Below are 22,466 nucleotides of genomic sequence, written 5' to 3' on the forward strand. Positions count from 1 at the left end.
GAGGGTAGGATTGGTACCAATTTGAAAGCGTCAGATATATCGGTTTTGCACATGGTTGTTCCCTTTCCCAGGCTTTGAATTATTTTGATGGCATCATCTATCTTCACATATGACAGGGAGCATTCCTCTTTGTTGATCAAAGAATTAATACTATTTTGTTCACTGTCATGTGGTGAAGAGAGATCAACAATTAACCGAGGTTTTTTGGAATACCTCCCTGTTGCAACACCAATAGGACTCACTCTATAGTTGGTAAACGGGGGTTCTTCAAACGGTCCTGTCAAGAAACCTTTTTCCAGTTCGCTTTTCACAAGTTTATCAACAACTTCGGGTTGTTTTCTTGCAGATAATAAGTTTTTGCGTTCTAATGTGTCTATTCTGGTATTTGAAATCATAGTGTCGAATCCTAAAATGAATCCTTCGCACAAATATTGAATAAAGTTTTTATCTGGATGATTACAGAGTTCTGATCTCAAGTTACTAACATTTACAGGTGTTGAAACTTGCAGCGATGTTCTTTCGGATTTCGATAGTCACTTTTTACTCTGAGAGGGATTCCTTTGGCTTGTCTTACACTGTGAGGATCCATGGTCATTTTCATGACATGCGGTACAAATGTGCTCAAATTGGCAGTTGGATTTAAAGCATTTGTTCTTGTTGAAGTTGTTACAAACTTCTTTGCTGTTGATAATTGTACGTTTTCTACCGTACTTGTCTGTTGTTTTCCTGTTGGTGGGATTATTCTGTACGTTCTGGCCAATTACTGGAATGTAATTGTTCTGTTGACCTTGCGGGCAGAACGCCGACAGATGCATGCTGGATGTACAAGTGGAGCACTTGTTTGCTGTAGCATTACCAACTACCATCATAAGGAGGCCAAGATTTTTCATTGACCAGTCAATTTTCACATTGTCTCTGAGGGCGGTTGCAGCTCTTGAAGAAAATTGACAATGGTAGTCATAGAATTTGCCACCATATACGTTATGGATATCGACTATGATTGCTTCATATCTATCCAATTCAACCCGTCTCTCCGGATATCGTTGGCACATGACTCTTTTATATTTACCAAATGCGGTAAGAAATTCGGCAATGGAAAGCCTCCTGTGGAGCCGTTGATCTTCCTGCTTTATCAAGTTGATAGTGATGTTATTCGGCTTGTCCGATTCGAATTTGGAGATCAGCAGTTCTGCCATATTCACGTCTTTCCCCTCCCATATTTTTTTTCTTAAATTCTCGCTAACTATATCGAGGTGCGAAAGGGATTCTGATGGGACGCCAAATTCTGTTCTGGGGAGTGTGTACCCACCTGCTGTACATGTAGATGACGTTGGTGACGCTTGTTGACGGATCGCTGCCATTGCCGTGTCCAATGTGCATGATGTGTGGTCATCCTTTTCCTTTCTCTTCTCCGATACAAGGGTCATTACAGTATTTTGAAGACCTAGTACTGTCTGCTGCATGCTCTGCATAGTATTAAGCATGCTGTAGACTATGTCATTGTTCATAGTCGCGGCCGCCATATTGGACGAATTTGCACTCGATCCCGATTGAATAGTGAAGGATGGGCTCGATCCCGACCCCGACTGTGAAACATTTACTCCCGATCTCGCTGTTTCAGTAGGCCTAGAGTTTGCCTCTGGGATAGGTTCAGCGCTCGGAGGATCACTCGCGGCATTTGTGTTTTCCCCGTCTCCCGAATTGATATTGATACGGCATCTGAGGAGTTCGCGGGGGGCATTCCTTGGTTTTCCAAATAAAGTTTTTTCAGTACAACTTTCCCGATATTCGACGGGACACGAATGCCGAGTTTAGCAAGTTCTTCGATGTAACGCTGGGTTGTCCAATTGTTGATGTGGCCATCGTCCCAGCGATTTGATTGTATACGTCGGTTTCGATTTCGTGAATGATCAGCCATGTTGATGAAAGTAACTTGATCCTCAGCGTCCGAAGTTAAACAATCAGTGTGATACTAAATATCACTGTAAATATCCACAATTTTGTACAATCACATTCTACACGAAAACGATATCTTCAAGGAAGGTTAGTCTTCAGTAGGTAGACTAATAGAAAAGTCCGTGAAACGGGCCAAAAAAGTTTAAGATCACAATTTGTTCACAATTTTATCACACTGCTTACATGTAATTGAATCCCCACTATAAAAATAACAGCCAATCAGATTGAAGCAACATAAATTTAGAATCAATAATGGCGGAAAAGTCAAATCCGAACTAAACCTGTCTTTCCAACATAAACCTGGCTTATTCCATAAGCCTCAACAGTAGTAGAAGATTTAGGTCCCCATGAATATGTGTTGGATTGAACACTTGTAGATGAAGGCCTTGATGAAGATACTTCGAATTCAGACCAACAAAATTTGGACACACATATTTTCCTTCTTGTTGCATTTAATTGACATTTCTCTTCTGCATTTTTCACTTAATTTTGAGGAGCAATGTTTCAGACTTGTCTCAGCCTTGTGTTTGATAACCCCATTATATGCCTAGATTCATATCCTGACTCATCCAAGATTTTGACACATGTAGCTTTAATAGAATGATTAGTGTACGTTGTAAGTTTTGCCCCTTTGCTGATTATCTGTATAAATTTCCAAAAATTATTCTTGCCTGCCACCATATTGGCGTATTAAAGATCATGGTTATCAGGATCATGTGATGCTGGTAGTGTTTTGGTCTTTGCCGCAGAAACTCACATTCTGGGTTCAGTTTCTGAATGTACTTTTCGAAGCTGGCAACTGGACCATTGGGGTTTCCTCCAATGGTTTTAAAAACAATATATGCTTTCACAAAATGGGTTAAAGACAAATGTATCTTGATGAATTTAAATACATCTTACAATATTTTAAATTATTAAAAGAATAATCTACATACTAGGTTGTTCATACACGCAAGCAGCATTGGTATCATCATCTCCCAGCTGAGTCTCCCCTTTTGGTTTTTATTAAGTCGGGATACATTGTTGACAACAAAACGCCTTCCATCCACATCAACATTAATAACATAATCATCTTTCCTCTTGCTCCTTAGATTATTTTACACTCTGTTACAGAAATGTAACATAATTTCAAAGGAAACTTTTTATTGTGAAGTGTTGGGATGTGTTACACTAAATACTCTACAATCATACAGCTTTTCCATGTCTCCATCACTATAATGACATCTTTGCATCACCTGTTCCCTCCCTTTTTAGCTCACCTGAGCTGTGAGCTATTCTGATAACATTTTGTCTGTCGTCCGTCTGTCTGTTCGCCTGTCTGTTTGTAAACTTTTCACATTTTCAACATCTTCTCAAGAACCACAGGGCCATGCAATTTCAACCAAACTTGGCACAAAGCATCCTTAGGCTAAGGGGATTCAAAGATTTCAAATTACATTCACCCTTGATATACACATGTATGCACTCTTACGACGAAGATACCTTGAGTAAACTACTGTATATGTATTAAACCTATGTGTATGTTAATAACCTGTTTTTTTTAGCTGAATATGCTTGATTTTATTTATGTCACTCTTATCCAAACTTAAATACTTCAAAGTCTATTTACACATATTGCTGATGTGTTTCATCCATTTTACTGCATATATCAAATGGTTTAATTTGGCCCAGTACTTTATTGTTTTCTAGAATAGAATTATAAAAATCTAAGGAAAATAATTTCATATCTTATGTATGTTCACCTTCACAGATGTTTTAATTCAGAAAGCGCTTGTGATAAATAGACTTTCGAACTCTGCATTATCTGTTAAATATGTATATTGACTATTCTAGAGTGATCGGCCAGGTAGCCAACACTTTCCCAAACATTGCAATACAAAACTGTAAAAAGTGTAGTATAGTTTGATTATAGTGTTAGTTTTAGTGCTAGAATTTGTTTTCTTTGTTTCTATTAAAAGTAATATATTTTTTGTGTCCTGAAAAAGGGATTGGTTTTCTTAGTTTGCAAACTCAATCATATTAAAGCAATATGAGCTGTATTTTTTAGAATTTTATTTTGCTGCAAAAACCTGCTAGTATGATAAGTCTGCCTGTAACGTAAACTTTTATGATAAATAAGATTTGAAAAAATCATTAATTTTTGTCAGGAGAAAGATTTCACTTATAAGGTATATATAGCGGATCAATTTTTGTACAGGACGACAATAATTCAATTTTGCTCCAATTAAGGCTTCTTAATGGCTTTTCCCACAAAAACAGAGCTAATAGAAATTTTAAAACCATCATATTTTTTGTCATTTTAGTAGAAAATAACATTTTCTTTAAAAAAAATTCAACGTGAAAATTGCAGCTCATATTGCTTTAACTCTTATTGTTCACTTCTGTGTATTATTTTACTTTTCATTATGTGAACTTTTCCTGTAAATGTAGTTCATAAATGTGTTGGTGTTTTTTTACTCCTTGAGGATAGTTATTAAATGGGTTGGTTTACATGACTTTGTACTCCTTGAGGATAGTTATTATAAATGAATGTGATTTTAATTCAGACTTGGAATACCACAACCCACTTGACTGTGCTTTTGAATTACTATATACTAATCTATATACTATATACTAATCTTGTTTATACATATACCTGTGAGTTTGTGCATATTAATTATGAATATATTATACATGTTTCACAGAGGACTCTATTAAAATATCAAAATCATTGCAATTTGTTTAGAATTATAAATTTAAATTAAGGTCTTTAGGTTCCTCGACACACCAAAATTTTATTAAATGGATTAATTAAGAATCTTTTTTTTTTAAATGATATTACAACACAGAGACCGATATCAGCTCTCATTTACCGGTATTTTATTGAAATTTTTTTGTATTTTTTCAGTGAAATGGGAAAAACTGTTTATGACTGCAAACAGGGTATTAAAGAGCTTAAAATTTGGTATCAATTGATACGTTATATGATTATCAATAAAAACATGCCAAAGAGGGTCTGCACATATCAAAGAATGATATTTTACAAAGAAATTTTTTTAAATAGATGCAACATTTTACAAAAAAAATGCTATTTTTAAAATTTGAACCAATCCCAATTGAAAAAACTGATCCTTATTAGAATTAATTTAAAATTAAATTTTCACAAAAATACTGCAGTTTATTCAGAGAAATTGGTATGTATTATTGATCCATAAACAAACAAACTTGTTCAAAGCTAAACAAGCTGGAATATATTGTGCAAAATTGTGATATATTTCAACTTCATATGATTTTGTACAGGATCAGGTTAAACTCGAATTTAAGATTTTCCAATTTTTCTTGTATTTCAAAATTTCTTTTTATTTTCTTGTTTGAATATGATAGTATGGCATTTGTTATAAGTGAGTTACAGTTGACTGGGTTCTAATAAAAAAAATTGTATTGAATTATTGAGAGACGATATTGGTCTCATTTTTGTATAATTACATTTCAAATAATGCATTGGTGTGCCGAGCCACCTCAAGTGTGATATTATAAGTACAGGTGACACTCGATGGCTCGAACTTCGATCTTTCGAAGTTCTTGATCTCTCGAAGTGAACTTTCGGTCCTGATTTTTTTCTCTATATAACTAAGCAAATGAACTCTTGATCTCTCGAACTCTGATCTCTCGAAGTTCTTGATCTCTCGAAGTAAAACCTGGGTCCTGTTATGCATATTTCATTGTTTTTCACTCTTGATAACTCGAAGTGATTGCTGTGTACACACGCGGCCGATCAAGCCTATAATTATAGCTCCGCATGGACCTTACCGGGACACTGTTGAGTGAACTCCTGGGGGCTAGCGTGGTAGTGTTAATTGGTTGATTACGTGACACTACCTCTTGCTTCCTTCAAAGGGTATATAGGTAATTTGTAACTGATCTATTAGTTTCAACAATTTGTGAAAGATACGTTAAACTGCTCTTTATTTAAAATATTCTTACGTTATGATTAAAAAAACGTAATATGCTTAAAATTTTTTAACATGAAAAAATACACTTAAATAACCAAACATTCTAATAAAACAAAACAAAAAAATCTAATAACCAAACAACTAAGTTCTGTTTTGTTTAAATTTATAATAAGTAATGTAGCAGAAAATACAATGCAAATCATGTCAGACTATCCTTCCATATGTTATAAATATATATTTGTGGCTATTATAAACTTAGAACCAAAATGACCGGAACAAGAATTTCCGGATTTTTTAAAAAACTTTCGATCTCTGGAACTCTTGATCTCTCGAAGTTTAATCATGGTCCCCTAAAGTTCAAGTTATCGAGATTCACCTGTATTTGATACACATTTATTGGGACTTTGAACCTAATAAAAGCCATTCCAATGAAAGAGTAAATGGTTTACATGGGATGATAGATAAATATACCCGTTCTATTTTATGTTATCATTGTGAAAGTCAAATATGTACATTTTATGTTAGGATTGAGGTACAAGGAAAACAATTGCTAAACAGCATAACGCTATCACAAAATAACTTGTATTCACCTGTTTATTCAGTGAACATGACAAGAATATGCTACATGTAACATCGGAAAATTGGTACCGTACATTTAATTTCTAAAAATGATCCACATTGATTTATTCACTTGATGGTATTAGTAAACACAACAGAGGTATTTTAGGTGATTCACTACTTACCTACAAGGTACAGATAACATCAGTGATTTCATTCTGTGCTGGATATTCAACCAGTAGGTTTCAAAAGCACATTGGCAAGCATGGCGAGGGAGATGTGTTTGGGACCAGGGATTCATATTCTTTGTCTGATTCTTCTTTTGGAAACGTGTGTAGGCCCTGTAACTGCAGAGTTTTCTTATGTCGATCTTGTCATGAACTCTGCGGGCACAATTCAAAAGAATCTTCAACTCCAAAAGAAGCTAGCTCCACTGCTGCATTCAGAGGAATTCAGGAATTGGACACAGCAATTGAACAGCAGACATACATTGCTGCGAATGGCAGCACTCTCTGCTGAAGATAATTTTACTTCTTACAACAGAACTGAGTTTAAAGAAACTTCTTCCGAAAAAGATCTTAGTTTATTAGACTTGATTGGCCGTCTCATTGGTAATTCCACTTTGTTGAATAGCGGCCTGCCCCCTTCTCTATCCAGCCAATCCATGGGGAGTGCTATTGGTCAGCTCTTGTCCAGCTTTCAATCAACCACCACAGTCAACAGAAACAACACAGACGAAGGAAGTCCGTCTTCAGCAAATGATTTGATACAATCACCAAGATACAACGGAGGCCTTCCAGAATCTATAACAAATATTCTCAGTAGTGTATTACAAGAAAATAATATGTCTCCATCTGAGGCTATTTTCGAACAAATCAAAGGCGCAATTGAGAATTCTAATGCTTCAGAGAGTTGCAAAGAAGATGCATTTAGAGTTTTTGATGGTCTACAAACTCAACAGCCATGGGCTTTAAGAAGTAAGTACTGGTATACACATATGCTATAAATAATGACTGCAGATCAAGGCTCCTTTAAAAATGTTTTGAATACCATTTCCTGCCTCATTTTAGAAAAAAAAAATTGAAATTTTGGGAAGGTAATGGTGGTTTTTTTTCATAGTTGTGCAAAAATAATTTGTGCCCCGTTAAAAAGAAGAGGGTAGAAGATCATGATAGCTATAGAAATAAAAAGATTGACCTGATTTTTTAGGTTCTTGCCTTTAAGCCAAAAGGGGTATTTAATAAGTGAGAGAAATTGGAAGACCTTTTGTTTAATTGAATAACTTCCAAAATTGAATTATCATTTTAAAACTATACTAAATGACAGAAATTTCTTGCCTCTTTCTTCACACTATACACATGTACATGACATGACCTAGTGACCTTGATGTAATATTTTTGCCTAAACACCGATAGGGTTTTTTCATGAGGGTTATATATTTATAGTGATTTTGCAAAAATTGAATGAGAATGAAACAAACTTTACCATTTGACCTTTTGGCTTTAAAGAATGGGTCTTTTTATTTTAGACAAATTGAGGGAGTTATGGTAAAGTTGTCATTCTTAATGTAAATTGGGCTAATTAAGATACCCAAATAATAAGTCTAAAATGTATTCACCTTTTGACCTCAGAATGAAAATGGTTAGATTCTTCTTCTGTCAAATGATAGTTGTAATGTTATACTAGTAATTGTAAAAGATATATCATCTGCATAAATATCACCTTACCTTTTGACCTTTTTACCTCAAATTGGGTTTTTGTTTGACGTAAGAGTGTATATAAAGGACTACATATATGGATTCGCATTTTTAGCATAAAACGGCTTGTTTTCAAGCAGTTTTTCTTTAAGAAAACACTGAGTGATTACTTGAACAAATAAAATATTTTCACCAAAGATGTATCTCTCCAGTACTAATATAAGTAACAAAATGCTCGTTCTTGTTCAAAGGGTCGTTCAAAATAATTGATTTTTCTTGCAACAAATCTTATGTAACTTTCCAGTGTTTGATGCCTCAGCAAAGATTCCAACAGATTTGTTGAATTTGAACATCTTCTGGACAGGATCCTATGATGAGTGTTACAGTGACAGTTCAGTGGTTGCAGCCCTCCTCCATCCAAAGACCCGTCTCCCCTCTGTGAAACCACGCTTTTGCACTGTTCTTGTCAATTTGCCTTTTGCATTTGGAGCAGGTGGTGGGGTAATGTGTTTAAAATCATGATGTGTTGTATTGTCCCGACAAGGGGTGAAATGATACTGCATCATCACAATTTGATGGGATTTTCAATGTATGTTTTGACTGTGAAACTTCATTTACAAATGTTTTATTGACACCTCAAATATATTCAATAGATTAACACTTTTAATATACCTCTGTGTATTTTTCAACATAAAATCATGATGAAATTACCTTCTATTTCATTTTTATTATTTCAACATCAGAAAAATATAATATTGATATTTCTTGTGTAACAAGGAAATAGTTGAAAATGCTGCCTTTTCATCTTTTGAATCATAGGGGGCTTTTGATGCCAGTAAGTTGAAAATAGATACTTGTTTACCGAAGTCCTGTAGCAGTCAAGACACAAAAGTCCTGGCAAACCTTCGTAAGATGCATTCATTTGGACTTACATGTAGTATACAAAACTGATTTGAATTTAATGATTATATAATTTTAAAAACTTACTATTTTTCAGATATCAAATATGTTGTTTACCTACCAATTTCTCTTTTCTTTCCTCTATCTAAATAACTTGTTCTCTAACTCCATGTTTGTATTATTATTTTGTAGAGATTAAATATGTTATTTACTTTTTACTGATCTTTTTTTAGTGTTAGGTTCTATTCCTTCTGTGCGGAACTTTTCCTTTGCAGCTTCGTCTGCATATTGTCAACCAACTCCAGAGGAAGTGCCGTATGAAACTAAGGACATAGTCATGATGTGAGATAAAACTTGTCATATTGGAATCTATTTCATTTCTGTCTTTTGACTTCCTTACCTCTGTAAAGGGAAGTACAAAAAGTCATTCCCAAAAGTACTGTGTCATCCTGAAGTATTTTCAGATAATGACATTAATGTAACATGCTTTTGAACTTCTGCACTGAAGTATCTTGAAGGATATGCAAAAGCATGCAACATACACTTGATCACTGTGCAAAAGAAGTTGTTTTCAAAAAAATAAATTAAAATTGCTAGCATTTCTGGGTCTCTGCCTATATACTGCATGATTGACTTCAAAATTAAGCCCAATTTTAAAACTATGAAATTTAAAGAACATTTACTATGCCCACACAGTACACAACACAATTAAGATTAATGCACAATGTTTGTTTTGTTATTTCAAGGTGCCTGTTGTCAATGTTAGGTCTTATTGCTGTGGCTGGGACAGCTTATGAAGTCATTGTTATGGAATTTATTCCAAAGTTTAAAAATAGTCAAAAGCATGAAACACCAGATGATCCCAACTTTTCAAACTTGGATAGAATTGAATCTTCAATCGAGAAGCCATACATCTTGAGACATGCTAATGGAGGATCTTCAGAAAGCACACAAAAACAAAATGTCAAAGAAAATATCAAAGATGATACACTGAAACCAAAACACAGAGATACAAAAGAGAAGAGAAGTAACCATTAGGATTTTGCCAGCTTTCATAGAATTTTTTCAAGTATTGATATTGTAGGATTTTAATTTCATTCCACCAGTTTTAGTCATAACATGTATATCATATAACGTGTCATTATATATTATATTGTATAACATAAAACATGTCATAACATGCAACTCTTTAGATAAAATTAAAGTTGATTCAATTCCCTATGAAATAGATTAAGACAAACAAGTTGTAATATTTGATCAATTACAGGTGTAGTTGCCAAGATTCTGTTGGCCTTTTCCGTGTATTCCAATGGAAAGAGGATCCTAAGCACAGCCCAACCAAAGGGATCCCTGAAAGCAGTCAATGGAATTCGGTTCCTGAGCATGTCTTGGGTGATTCTAGGTCACTCCATTGCCTTTAGTCTTCAATATACCTGTAGGTACACTTATTTGTGCTTTCCTGTGAGACTGTTATAATTCATTACCTTTTATATTTTATGCATAAATAGGAATAGGAAATGTCTCTAACCTTTGAATTTTTTCAGCTAATGTGCCCAATTTTGCCTCTGAATTTTTGCAAAGAACATCAGCCTCTGCTATAACTAATGCCCTTGTTTCAGTGGATACATTTTTTGTCTTAAGGTAATGTATTTTTTTTTATTATATATGTGCAGTTTCTTTGGTTATGATTTATTGTTGGGAACCCATGGTAAGTCTCTCATAAGCTTATTGACAGTGAGCCAACTACCTGGATTTTTTTATTCTCATGAATAACTCATTATATGTTCTGTTTGACTCCCTCACATTTTCAGGAAGGAAATCCCACCAATGAATGCTGTAAACACATGCAATTAAGAACAACAACTTGTTAACATACCTGGTAATTGTCATTTTCATATCCAAAAAAAATTTAAGAGTTTTGATCACTCATTAATGAGAATGAGAAATATTCATAAAAATGAGGAAAATTCAATGAGTTTGCCCATGGTCAGTAAGCTATTGCAAGACTTAACGTGGTTTTAAGATGATGTTCAAGATAATGCATCAAATAAAATTTCTTTAAAAAGATTGGGACCAATCGCCCAAATGGGATATAATAGCCCATTTGGGATATGATAGTCTAAATGGGTAATAAATTTAAAGTGCTAAAAAGAAAATAATTGGGTCATTTATTATAATAATCCGCATTAATGTATAGGTATCCAAAGTTACCGTAAAGTATTGTGTATAATACGTACCCGTGTATAATACGCACCTGAAAGTTGACAAAAAAATGGTGAAAAAAAAACCCAGTAGCTCTTATGTATAATAATCAAAAAATAACAAATCAACTGCCGCCATTTTCCCTAAAACTATTGATGTTCCATGATAATTTTATAATCCATGCACAGTTTCACACATTTTGTGAATGGAACTTGGCTCAGATGATGAAAATCTATGGCCACCATTTTTCCAAATAAATATCAAAGTTGAATGATAATTTTATAACCCAAGCGCAATTACTGTAATTTCGTGATTGGAATAAGGCCCAAGCGATAATAAAGTCTAAGTTCTTTTCAGTTTTGCTTAAAAAGGACGGTATGATTTACATGAGTGGTATCAAATATCACTTGACACTTCGTAAAGAAAGAGTTTCTTATGCAACAGCGGATAAGTTGAAGATCATCATATGTAGAGAAGAACGGCAGCCGAGCTTAGTGCTTAAAAGTAATAATGTTTGCAGATATATACCAAAACAACATCAAGAGAAATGATTTATTTGATTAATTATAGTCAAACTCTTTCATTGTTGTTAAATAAACATTGTTAAGAAACGTATGTATGTCGTATATCGTCATTATCAAGTCTTACAATTGATCGATGTATTTTTACCAGTGTCTATGTAAATCAATAACATTTAACTGCATAACTGGACACAAAGTAATCAATTTAAATAAAATTATAATAATTGCTAATCTTCATGCATTTGAAAACACCCTGTGAGGTCCGACACCAGACAGGTGCATGCTTCTGACACCAGAATTTGTTAAAACATTGACCACGCGCTCAGTCAACAGGTGGCTGCTTATGTATTGGCGAATACACTGGCGATATTTAAAAACTTGTTTAAATGCAAAGAATGCAAGGAAAAGTGTTGAGAGAGGATAAATATTTCATGACATGGAAATAAACCTAAAAATAAGGTATTTCTGATGCAGTAAATTTAGTATACACTCATACAATTTGCATAACACGCTATATTGATAGTCACTACTTGCATGGTATCAAGAATCACGGCTTAAAAAAATTAGGTAAAATTTTGGTCCTATATACAAGACGCACCCCCCACTTTTGGTCAAATTTGGGCTGAAAAAAGGTGTGTTATACACACGACTTTTGGGTAATTCTATGTTTAACGTAACCTGCGCGCATAAGTTTTGGAGAAATTGTTTAAAAAAAAACAAACCCCATTTTCCAGTTTGATTTTTTTGGTAATTAAAATTCTGCAATCTGTAGAAATACAAAATGCATACTTGCCAACTGACCAGATTTCGTCGGGTCACACCCGATTTTTCAACCCTTCACCCGATTATTTTTTATGACCCGCCGGGTCATGCTTTTCACCCGATTTTTGTCGAACAACCCGAAAATCTCCCGATTTCCGGATTTGGTTCGTAAATTACGTTGCGCGTTTGACTTCCAGTTATGAACCCAAGCTGAGCTTGGATTTACGTAACGCGTAAACAATGCCGATGGCTATAACAGACACATTAAGTGTAATTATTATCGTGAGTTGTTTTGACTAAGCGAAGGTTTAAATCATTAGGTGTGATGGCTTCCAATAAGAAAAGGTCTTCATCGGGGCCAGCGGAATCAAAACCAATAAATAGAAAACGATATTTTTGTACCTATGAACATATCTGGGAAAATGAATTCCCATAGGTAAAACAAAGTAATCGAGTACAAAACGAGGCTTTTGCGTTCTATGTATCGCACATTTGAATATTGGATTTTGTGCCCAAACTGATCTAACTAAACATTCAAAAACGCTAAGTCATGTATAGAATGCTTTTTAATACACAAAAGTCTTCCAAGTCACTTACAACTTTTATGCCATCATTTACGGAGTTCAAAAGCAAGGTTAATTTAGCAGAAACTCTTTTTGCATATTTTTTTTCAGCTGGACACAACCTACCATTTTCTGTGTCGGATCACTTTACAAATCAGCAACTGTTAGTTAAAATGCTTTTTTGCAATAAAGTATTACACTTAAGTTTTAACACATATTTCTATTGTATATACCTATGAAATGCATGATAAATATGTCGTGAATGTCGTTACGCGCTATGACCAGATTTTTTACTTTCCAAATCTGGTCATGACCAGATTTTCACATGTTGGAGGTTGGCAAGTATGAAAATGTTTGGGGCACATTATTATTACAGACAATGAAGACAAGTGTAAAGTTCATCAATTGTTTTATTCTACCGGTATATATTTTGGCGATTGTGGTCACGACCTACATAATATAATCTATATATTAAATATTCACATATTTATGTATTTTTGTATAAAACATTACAACATATTGACCTTTATAACCTTATCCTTATAACCTTATAAACCTTATCCTTATAACTTTATCCTTATAGAAGTTTTATAATACTTATAAACTGACAACATTCATACTGGTACTGGGTGAGCAGATACTCAGCAGAAGTTGTAAGCTATCTAAATACCATAAGATAAAATGTATCTCGAATAAGCCCCAAATGTTGGACAGATGAACACCATTACTACAAAACGTCTCTTTACAGAGACTAAACGATTCATAAATTGTTAAGTCTACTGGCAGCAAGATTTTGTGATTTAACGTCGGAGCTGAAATGCCAGGACATCCTTGGCAACATAATTGGCCACCCTATAGTTGTATTGGGAAGAATTGCACCCACCTCTCGAATTCAAGTGCTTGGTGTGTAATGATGTGAAATATAAACAGAACAATGTCATCTACATGTAGTATGCCATTACGCGCAAAAAAATTATGGCGCTAAACATGAGTCAAGTCAAAATATATTATTGCTATAATAATTTATTTACTTTATGTTCTGAATAAATCTTATTAATGATACATCGATACTTGATGGGATTGTCTTTAAAATTGATAGGATAGATCTTTAAACAGTTAGTTTATACATAAAGCGCTTGAATGCACTCACTGCGTTTGTACTAATATAAATGGATAAAAATCATTGTTGGAAAATTTTGTTTGTTTTAATTTTCTCACCCTCCCTCATAGGTTTGGTATTTTGAAGATGACGTTAAGGGTAGAATTAACTTTGAGCAGCCATATCAAATATGCAACAACTTTTGGTTAGCAAGTTTTCCTATAAGCCTATCGTTTTTAGGATTTATCCCCAAGAAGTTTTGGATATACTGAGGGATCATTCTCTGTAAAAGTAGGGTTACAGGAAAAGTTGTTCACCAAAAGTTGTTACATTTCATCTACCGGTATTCTAATGTGGAGTTACTGTATTTATAGCAAAATAAAAAGTTTCTATTTTTTTAACTTCAAATTTACCGTGTATCCCATTTGGGCAATAGGTTCCAACCTGTTAAATGGATCAATAAATCAAGAGATTTGCTTGTGGAGTGAAATAGGCATGTTCAACAGTACATGTATCATAAGTTTTGCTGCTTCTGCCAATGGAAAAGTAAATCTTAATAGCATGTATAAATTTTCTGTATTTTCGAATTTTTTTTCTTTCAGTTTGCAGATTTTAATGATAAACAAGTCATTATCGTCTTTGTTCTTTTATTTAGTGGACTGCTGACTTCATATCTCCTTCTTAAAGAAATGAAGAAAAGCAAAGGGCGTATTAACTGGTTTATTTTCTACTTCCATCGATACTGGAGGTATACTAGTTGTCTATATTCTTTAACATATTACTAATTTTATACATTGAATATGCATTTTTAAATATTCTTTAAAAGTCTTCTCAACTGATCATTGAATAATTACATGTTTAATATATGTTAACAATTATTGTTCTTTTCTGTTCTGTTGAAACTACAATATAGATTTTTTGTCATTTGCTCAATCATATCCATAGCTGCAGATACTTTGATAAATTTTGCATACCACTTATGTCACTTCTTTGTTTTATCATCTAGACTGACTCCCATCTACATGATTATGATAGGAATATATGCAACATTGTTCAACCATATGATATTTGGACCATCACGTCCGCCACCTGACACATCATGTGACAGGAAGTGGTGGATGAACTTGCTGTACATCAATAATTTTGTAGACAAAAGTGAAGACTTGGTTAGCCTTTGTTTTTAAATACTCTACTAGTCCATGGGGTCACTTGAATGATTATGTTTAATTATCATTACAAAATTTAATTATCATTGTAAAATCAACTGCTTTGTACAAAATAATCAGACATCTGTTAAGCTGTAATGATTGATTTTCCTCATTTTACAGTGCTTGGCATGGTCATGGTATTTGAACAATGACATGCAGTTTTATGTGCTAAGCCCATTGCTGATTGTACCACTTTTCTAGTAAGTCAAATTTAGATATATTAAATGATTATGTGTTTTTCCAGGGCTTAAACTGAATATTTTATTCTTTGATACTGTATATTGATTTTAAAATGCATCATCGATTTTCACACAAAACTGTTCTTAAATTATAATAGTTGTTTGAAGGAACCCTGTCTGTCTGCCCATTGTATTGTGCATCTCTTTGTGAGATAAGCATCAGTAACTGTTTGTATGGTGGTTTGTTGGTGATGTCGTGTCAGTGTGTTTGTATGTTCCTCTGATGGTGGAAAGAAAACATAAATACATTCAGTATACTTAAGAAATCATGAAACTTTGCATTTTTTTTTTGCAATGTAATGAGTTTAACCATTTCATTTTCATGTTTTTATCTCAAGATATCCAGTATTTTGGATTTTTTAAAACGTCCAAAATGTCCAGTCTGTGCTGGTTTAGTTTTACAATCCAGGGCTGCATTTTACAAAAGAACTTGCAACAAAGTTACAGTCCCGTAAAATGATCTTTAAAGAACAAATTAACATAAAACCATTTGTTTACAAATATTTCAATTCCCATAATTATATTTTCCAGCCATAATAATAAACCATTGATTAGTTGATGATTAATTAGCATTCATTATTTTGGTCTGAAGTCTTAAGTTCTTTTGTAAAACACAGCACAGCTAGCTCACTAATCAAACAATTATATGTATAAGTGTATTGACATATTCTTACAAAATGGTCAGCTTACCTTGAATGAACACAGTCTCATCAAACTTGGCACAAAGCATCATTGGGTAAAGGGGATTCAAGTTTGTTATAATTAAGACCACACCCTCTGACAAGGGAATTTAGATTAATCAAAAATTTGTTGGCTTTTTTTCAAAAATCATCTTTTCTAAAACTATTTTGGCAAGAAAGCTGAAACTTGTGTGGTAGCATCCTCAGGTAGAGAAGATTCAAGTTTGTTCAAATCATGATCCCTGGGGGGGAGGATGGAGCCATAATGGGAGAGGGAAATTTTACATAGAGAATATAGAGAAAAATCTTTAAGATTTTCTTCTCAAAAAACTAATTGATCAGAAAAATTATAACTTAATTGTGTATAAGCATCACCAGATAGGGTAGATTCAAGTTTGTACAAATCATGATACCCTTGGGTAGGGTGGGCCACAATGGTGGGGAGGGGGTTGAGTTTTTACATTAGAAATATATACCGGTAGAGAACAATCTTTTAAAATCTTTCTTTTTTTAAAAACATTCGCCCTAGAAAAAGATGTACGTAACTTAAGTGAAAAATGTAGGTTTATACAATTTGAACAATTGTTCATTGACCTTCTTGAGAACTGCAATGTTCAGTGTGTGATATGACAATAAAATCATCCTGTTATAAGAGGCACTCAGTGCTTTACATGTGGAAAAGTATTTGAAATCTTTTTATGCAAGATTTATTTTGTTTGTACATTGTCCAGATATTTTGTATATTCATGCAGCTGATTTTATCATGACTATTGTTGCTCACGTGAGCATTGTTGCCCATAGGCCTGCCGCCTCTTGTTTTATTTTTCAAGATATTTGAGACTAAGTTGTTAGTTTCTTTTTTACAGCAAGGAGCTGATAGGTGTGATTATTTCTGTGGCTTTTCTGTTCGGGGTCACTATCACATCTGGAGTCATTAGCTATAATTACAAGCTTCCTCCTTCTACACTTGGAGGTGGAGATCCAAATACAGAGTAAGTCAATGGGCATATGTAGGAGATTTTTTAAAAAGATGTCAAATAATTAGTAAACAACATTTTCTGGAGACCAAGATATTCTGAACTGTGATTGCATGCTCTGCTGGCATATCTATAACTGCATGTGCATCATAGACCTATTACAAGTCAGCACAGTAGTAGCATTTTGGATTGCCATGGTCTGGACAATTTTGTAAATAAACTAAATGTAATATGCAGTGATAGTCTTTTCCTCTTTATGTGCAAAATATCACAGTGCAGTTTTTCAATTTTTGAAAAGAGAATCTCCGTTCCTGTGATTCACTGTCATTCTATATTGCAGTCCTACCCATTTTATGACCTCGTACTACATACGGCCATATTGTCGGATGGGACCTTATGTTTGTGGGGTACTGACTGGTTACATTCTACACAAGACCAAAGGCAAATACCAGATAAACACTGTGAGAAAATCCTAATGTTTGATCTCACTACAATCTTAATGTATCACAAGAAGTTGTTATCAGTGATGCTCCACTGAATGGATTATTGAAATGTAATCCTAAAATTCAGTTTGTTCCTCTTTAAATATTTTCAAGACATCACTTTGGTTTGTTTGCCAGTTTGATGAAAGAAAGTTAAGATTAGAACAATCTATTGGTTTTTTTTTCAGTATATGAATTTGTTGGGTTGGGCCCTTGCTGCTACCTGTGCCAGTGCAGTACTGTACGGTTTGTCTGGTGCCTTCCGAGGGGAGCATCTCCTTAGTGTTGAGGAGTCGGCCGTGTACAATGCCCTCCACAGAAGTGTGTGGGGAGCAGCAGTATGCTGGGTCATTTTCGCATGTGCCACTGGGAATGGAGGTTTGTTTCATGTCAATCTATCTAAGATTCTGCACACTAATCAACTTTAAGACTTCAAAGTAGAGCTGTTAATTGAAGTTAAAATGTTTCTGTTGTTTGCTCCAGGATTCATAAACACGCTGCTGTCCTGGTCTGCGTTTGTGCCTCTCTCCCGCCTCACCTACGCCTCATATCTAGTTCACCTGATCGTCATGAATGTCTTCAACCTCAGCAGAACAAGACCATTCTACATGACGGACTATGCACAGGTAGTTGTCACTTTAAGAACTGAACACAGTTGCTAAATGGTGCATTTAAAAAGCAGTTTAAAAAGTTCAAAGGATGTGTTTATTCATATGCAGATAAATTGGTTAAACTGGTTGGTATGATCGAGATTTATTTTGTCAGTGGCTGTATGGACGATATAATATTACATGTAAACATGGTGGTGGTCTTGATTGGTTCCATGTGCTTTGACATGATTATGATTGTCTCTTGTAGGTGTACCTGTTCTTGGGCCACCTGTTCGTCTCCTATGCTGTTGCCTTTGTCGCATCACTGCTGTTTGAGTCTCCTTTTATGGCTCTGGAAAAAATTATCTTTCCATCTAGAGCTCGGAAATAATTTTTTGATTGATGACTTTCATTTATCTTTCTTTAAATAGAAATATGAATTTAAGTTAAAAAACCTTTGTATCAACCTTTTTCATACTAAAGAAAAGTGACATATATAAAATTTTAATAAATTTGTGTAAAAAAGATTTCAAATGAGGTTGTGGTTACAGGGAGATAACTCAAAATTTCATTTTTGACATAACATTAACTTTAGTCCGCTCCAAGATATTTTGTTGCACATTTGGAGGATTTTTAATAAAAATACACATACCTGTGAGAGGCAAGCTATTTAAATCAATGAAAGGGAAAATATTCAACATATCTTAACACATAATCATTTTTCACTTGGAAAAATTCACAAGAACTAAAACCAATAAAACCAATACGGAGATTTTTAATGGGATATGTGTTCATCTTTCCTCCATTCAGAAATTACTTTACAGGGAAATATTCACCCCCGTTTTATTTTCGCCCTCATTGTAAGACAGGGTGAGTTTCAATGTTTCGATTTATCTGTTTAGTACACAAGAGTGTATGAGTGTACAAGAATACACTTTTCTTTTTATTCTACTCGGACGAACTTAAGACGGGGCAAAACCGTTTGATTGTGTAGAAGGACGAGAATAACATGGGGCGAAAATAATCCTGTATACAGTACTCGTAATACCTCGCACAATTTTTCAACATTATCATTCAGGTACATTTATCTCTTTTGCAATTGAAAATTCCTATATACTTTCTTTTGCAATTGTAAATTCCTATATACTTTGTAGCCGGGCTCTGCTTAAAGCAGAGTTCTGGTTGAGGCAGGCAAATCGCCAATATAACTATAAATAGCACAACTTCAAAAGTAAACAAAAAATCAAACAGCCTCAAAGTAAAAGCTTCTGCTATAACAAATAGTTACACAAAGAGCCACGTTTTGTCAAATGTGTTGGCATTTTGATTCTTCTTTTTTTAAATTTCAATAGAATTGTCTATCTTTTTAGCTCACCTGAGCTGAAAGCTCAAGTGAGCTATTCTGATCACATTTTGTCTGTCGTCCGTCTGTCCGTCCGTCTGTCCGTAAACTTTTCACATTTTCAACATCTTCTCAAGAACTACTAGGCCAATTTCAACCAAACTTGGCACAAATCATCCTAAGGCAAAGGGGATTCAAAGTTGTGAAAATTAAGGGCCACACCCGTTTTCAAGGGGAAATAATTAGAAATTAATGAAAAATTTCGAGAAATTTTCAAAAATCTTCTTCTCAAGAACCAGAAAGCCAGGAAAGCTGAAACTTGTGTGGAAGCATCCTCAGGTAGTGTAGATTCAAAGTTGTGAAATTCATGACCCCCGGGGGTAGGGTGGGGCCACAATGGGGGGTCGAAGTTTTACATAGGAATATATAGAGTAAATCTTTAAAAATCTTCTTCTCAGAAACTAATCAGCCAGGAAAGCTGAAACTTGTGTGAAAGCATCCTCAGGTAGTGTAGATTCAAAGTTGTGAAATTCATGACCCCCGGGGGTAGGGTGGGGCCACAATGGGGGGTCGAAGTTTTACATAGGAATATATAGAGTAAATCTTTAAAAATCTTCTTCTCAGAAACTAAACAGCCAGGAAAGCTGAAACTTGTGTGGAAGCATCCTCAGGTAGTGTAGATTCAAAGTTGTGAAATTCATGACCCCCGGGGGTAGGATGGGGCCACAATGGGGGGTCGAAATTTTACATAGGAATATATAGAGTAAATCTTTAAAAATCTTCTTCTCAGAAACTAATCAGCCAGGAAAGCTGAAACTTGTGGGGAAGCATCCTCAGGTAGTGTAGATTTAAAGTTGTGAAAATCATGACCCCTGGGGTTAGGTTGGGGCCACAATGGGGGGTCGAAGTTTTACATAGGAATATATAGAGTAAATCTTTAAAAATCTTCTTCTCAGAAACTAATCAGCCAGGAAAGCTGAAACTTGTGTGGAAGCATCCTTAGGTAGTGTAGATTCAAAGTTGTGAAAATCATGACCCCTGGGGTAGGGTGGGGCCACAATGGGGGGTCGAAGTTTTACATAGGAATATATAGAGTAAATCTTTAAAAATCTTCTTCTCAGAAACTAATCAGCCAGGAAAGCTGAAACTTGTGTGGAAGCATCCTCAGGTAGTGTAGATTCAAAGTTGTGAAAATCATGACCCCTGGGGTTAGGTTGGGGCCACAATGGGGGGTCGAAGTTTTACATAGGAATATATAGAGTAAATCTCTAAAAATCTTCTTCTCAGAAACTAAACAGCCAGGAAAGCTGAAACTTGTGTGGAAGCATCCTTAGGTAGTGTAGATTCAAAGTTGTGAAATTCATGACCCCCGGGGATATGGTGGGGCCACAATGGGGGGTCGAAGTTTTACATAGGAATATATAGAGTAAATCTTTAAAAATCTTCTTCTCAGAAACTAATCAGCCAGGAAAGCTGAAACTTGTGTGGAAGCATCCTCAGGTAGTGTAGATTCAAAGTTGTGAAAATCATGACCCCTGGGGTTAGGTTGGGGCCACAATGGGGGGTCGAAGTTTTACATAGGAATATATAGAGTAAATCTTTAAAAATCTTCTTCTCAGAAACTAATCAGCCAGGAAAGCTGAAACTTGTGTGGAAGCATCCTCAGGTAGTTTAAATTCAAAGTTGTGAAAATCATGACCCCCGGGGGTAGGGTGGGGCCACAATGGGGGGTGAAAGTTTTACATAGGGATATATAGAAGAAATCTTTAAGAATCTTCTTCTCAGAAACTAATCAGCCAGGAAAGCTGAAACTTGTGTGGAAGCATCCTCAGGTAGTGTAGATTCAAAGTTGTGAAAATCATGACCCCTGGGGTTAGGTTGGGGCCACAATGGGGGGTCGAAGTTTTACATAGGAATATATAGAGTAAATCTTTAAAAATTTTCCTCTCAGAAACTAATCAGCCAGGAAAGCTGAAACTTGTGGGAAGTATCCTCAGGTAGTGTAGATTCAAAGTTGAGAAAATCATGACCCCTGGGGGTAGGGTGAGGCCACATGGGGGGGGGGGGTGTTAAAGTTTTACATAGGAATAAAGAGTAAATCTTTAAAAAATATTCTTCTCAGAAACTAATCAGCAAGATTATTCTTTATAATTGTTAAGACTTTGGCCCCAGGACAATTCTTCGGCCTCACAAAAAGGTTCAGAGTTTGATGTAGCTAAATATCCCATATATAAACAATTGTAAAGGATCTTTTTGAGAACTGCAATACTCAACATGTGATATGATTATAAAATTGAAGCAGGCAGCTATTTTTTCATTAGAATCTTTTTGTATTACTGTTTTGGGTTATTGCCCTTGATTTATTGATTCTTGATTATTTTAATTAATGCATCCACTGTTAACCAATTATTGTGATGATAATTTTTATACAATAATAAATATTCAATGTATATAAGTTGTTCTGCATAAGTAGTTTTGGGTTAGGTTGGATTAGTTTGTTTATTTTTGATTTCCAATTTTTAGATACTATGAATTATTTTAGGCCGGCACATATATAGGGACAGTGTCTATTACATTGCAACGAGCGACTGTTTGGGGTTAAACTTAAACAGATACGGAGAGATTGAGGGTGTTGACATCCCTGCTCTATCTAATCTTCGTGTTTTTCTAACCAATGATACAGAATGTGCGGTCATTTCTGCCCTGTATCGCATTAATACAAGTGAGCGGTCATACCTGCTTGTATTGGTGGTGGTTG

General features: G+C 34.7%; 2 protein-coding genes across 2 annotated transcripts; one reads left to right on the forward strand and one right to left on the reverse strand.

Annotated features, from left to right (window-relative positions):
- Positions 1–533: 533 nt before the first annotated feature.
- LOC128192483 (uncharacterized) lies at positions 534–4,720 on the reverse strand. Its single transcript, XM_052865199.1, has one exon. It carries the CDS (start codon positions 1,521–1,523, stop codon positions 534–536), a length of 990 nt encoding a protein of 329 aa, XP_052721159.1. The 5' UTR covers positions 1,524–4,720.
- Positions 4,721–6,500: 1,780 nt separating this feature from the next.
- LOC128192477 (nose resistant to fluoxetine protein 6-like) lies at positions 6,501–18,903 on the forward strand. The gene is made up of 15 exons (XM_052865184.1): positions 6,501–7,423; positions 8,448–8,644; positions 8,963–9,050; positions 9,277–9,385; positions 9,790–10,070; positions 10,311–10,478; positions 10,588–10,684; positions 14,846–14,938; positions 15,197–15,356; positions 15,519–15,598; positions 17,184–17,309; positions 17,635–17,755; positions 17,965–18,154; positions 18,260–18,402; positions 18,635–18,903. Exons 1-15 carry the CDS (start codon positions 6,712–6,714, stop codon positions 18,755–18,757), a joined length of 2,688 nt encoding a protein of 895 aa, XP_052721144.1. The 5' UTR covers positions 6,501–6,711; the 3' UTR covers positions 18,758–18,903.
- The last annotated feature ends 3,563 nt before the right edge of the window (positions 18,904–22,466 follow it).

The sequence above is a fragment of the Crassostrea angulata genome, chromosome 7 (assembly GCF_025612915.1).
Source record: "Crassostrea angulata isolate pt1a10 chromosome 7, ASM2561291v2, whole genome shotgun sequence".
Taxonomy (NCBI): domain Eukaryota; kingdom Metazoa; phylum Mollusca; class Bivalvia; order Ostreida; family Ostreidae; genus Magallana; species Magallana angulata.

Bases quoted from the DNA above. Each gene is read 5' to 3' on its own strand.
- LOC128192483 (XM_052865199.1), bottom strand. From the start codon at position 1,523: ATGGCGGCCGCGACTATGAACAATGACATAGTCTACAGCATGCTTAAT.
- LOC128192477 (XM_052865184.1), top strand. From the start codon at position 6,712: ATGGCGAGGGAGATGTGTTTGGGACCAGGGATTCATATTCTTTGTCTG. The intron at 7,424-8,447 runs GTAAGTACTGGT...GTAACTTTCCAG, and splicing joins ACAGCCATGGGCTTTAAGAA to TGTTTGATGCCTCAGCAAAG. The intron at 17,756-17,964 runs GTGAGAAAATCC...TTTTTTTTTCAG, and splicing joins GCAAATACCAGATAAACACT to TATATGAATTTGTTGGGTTG.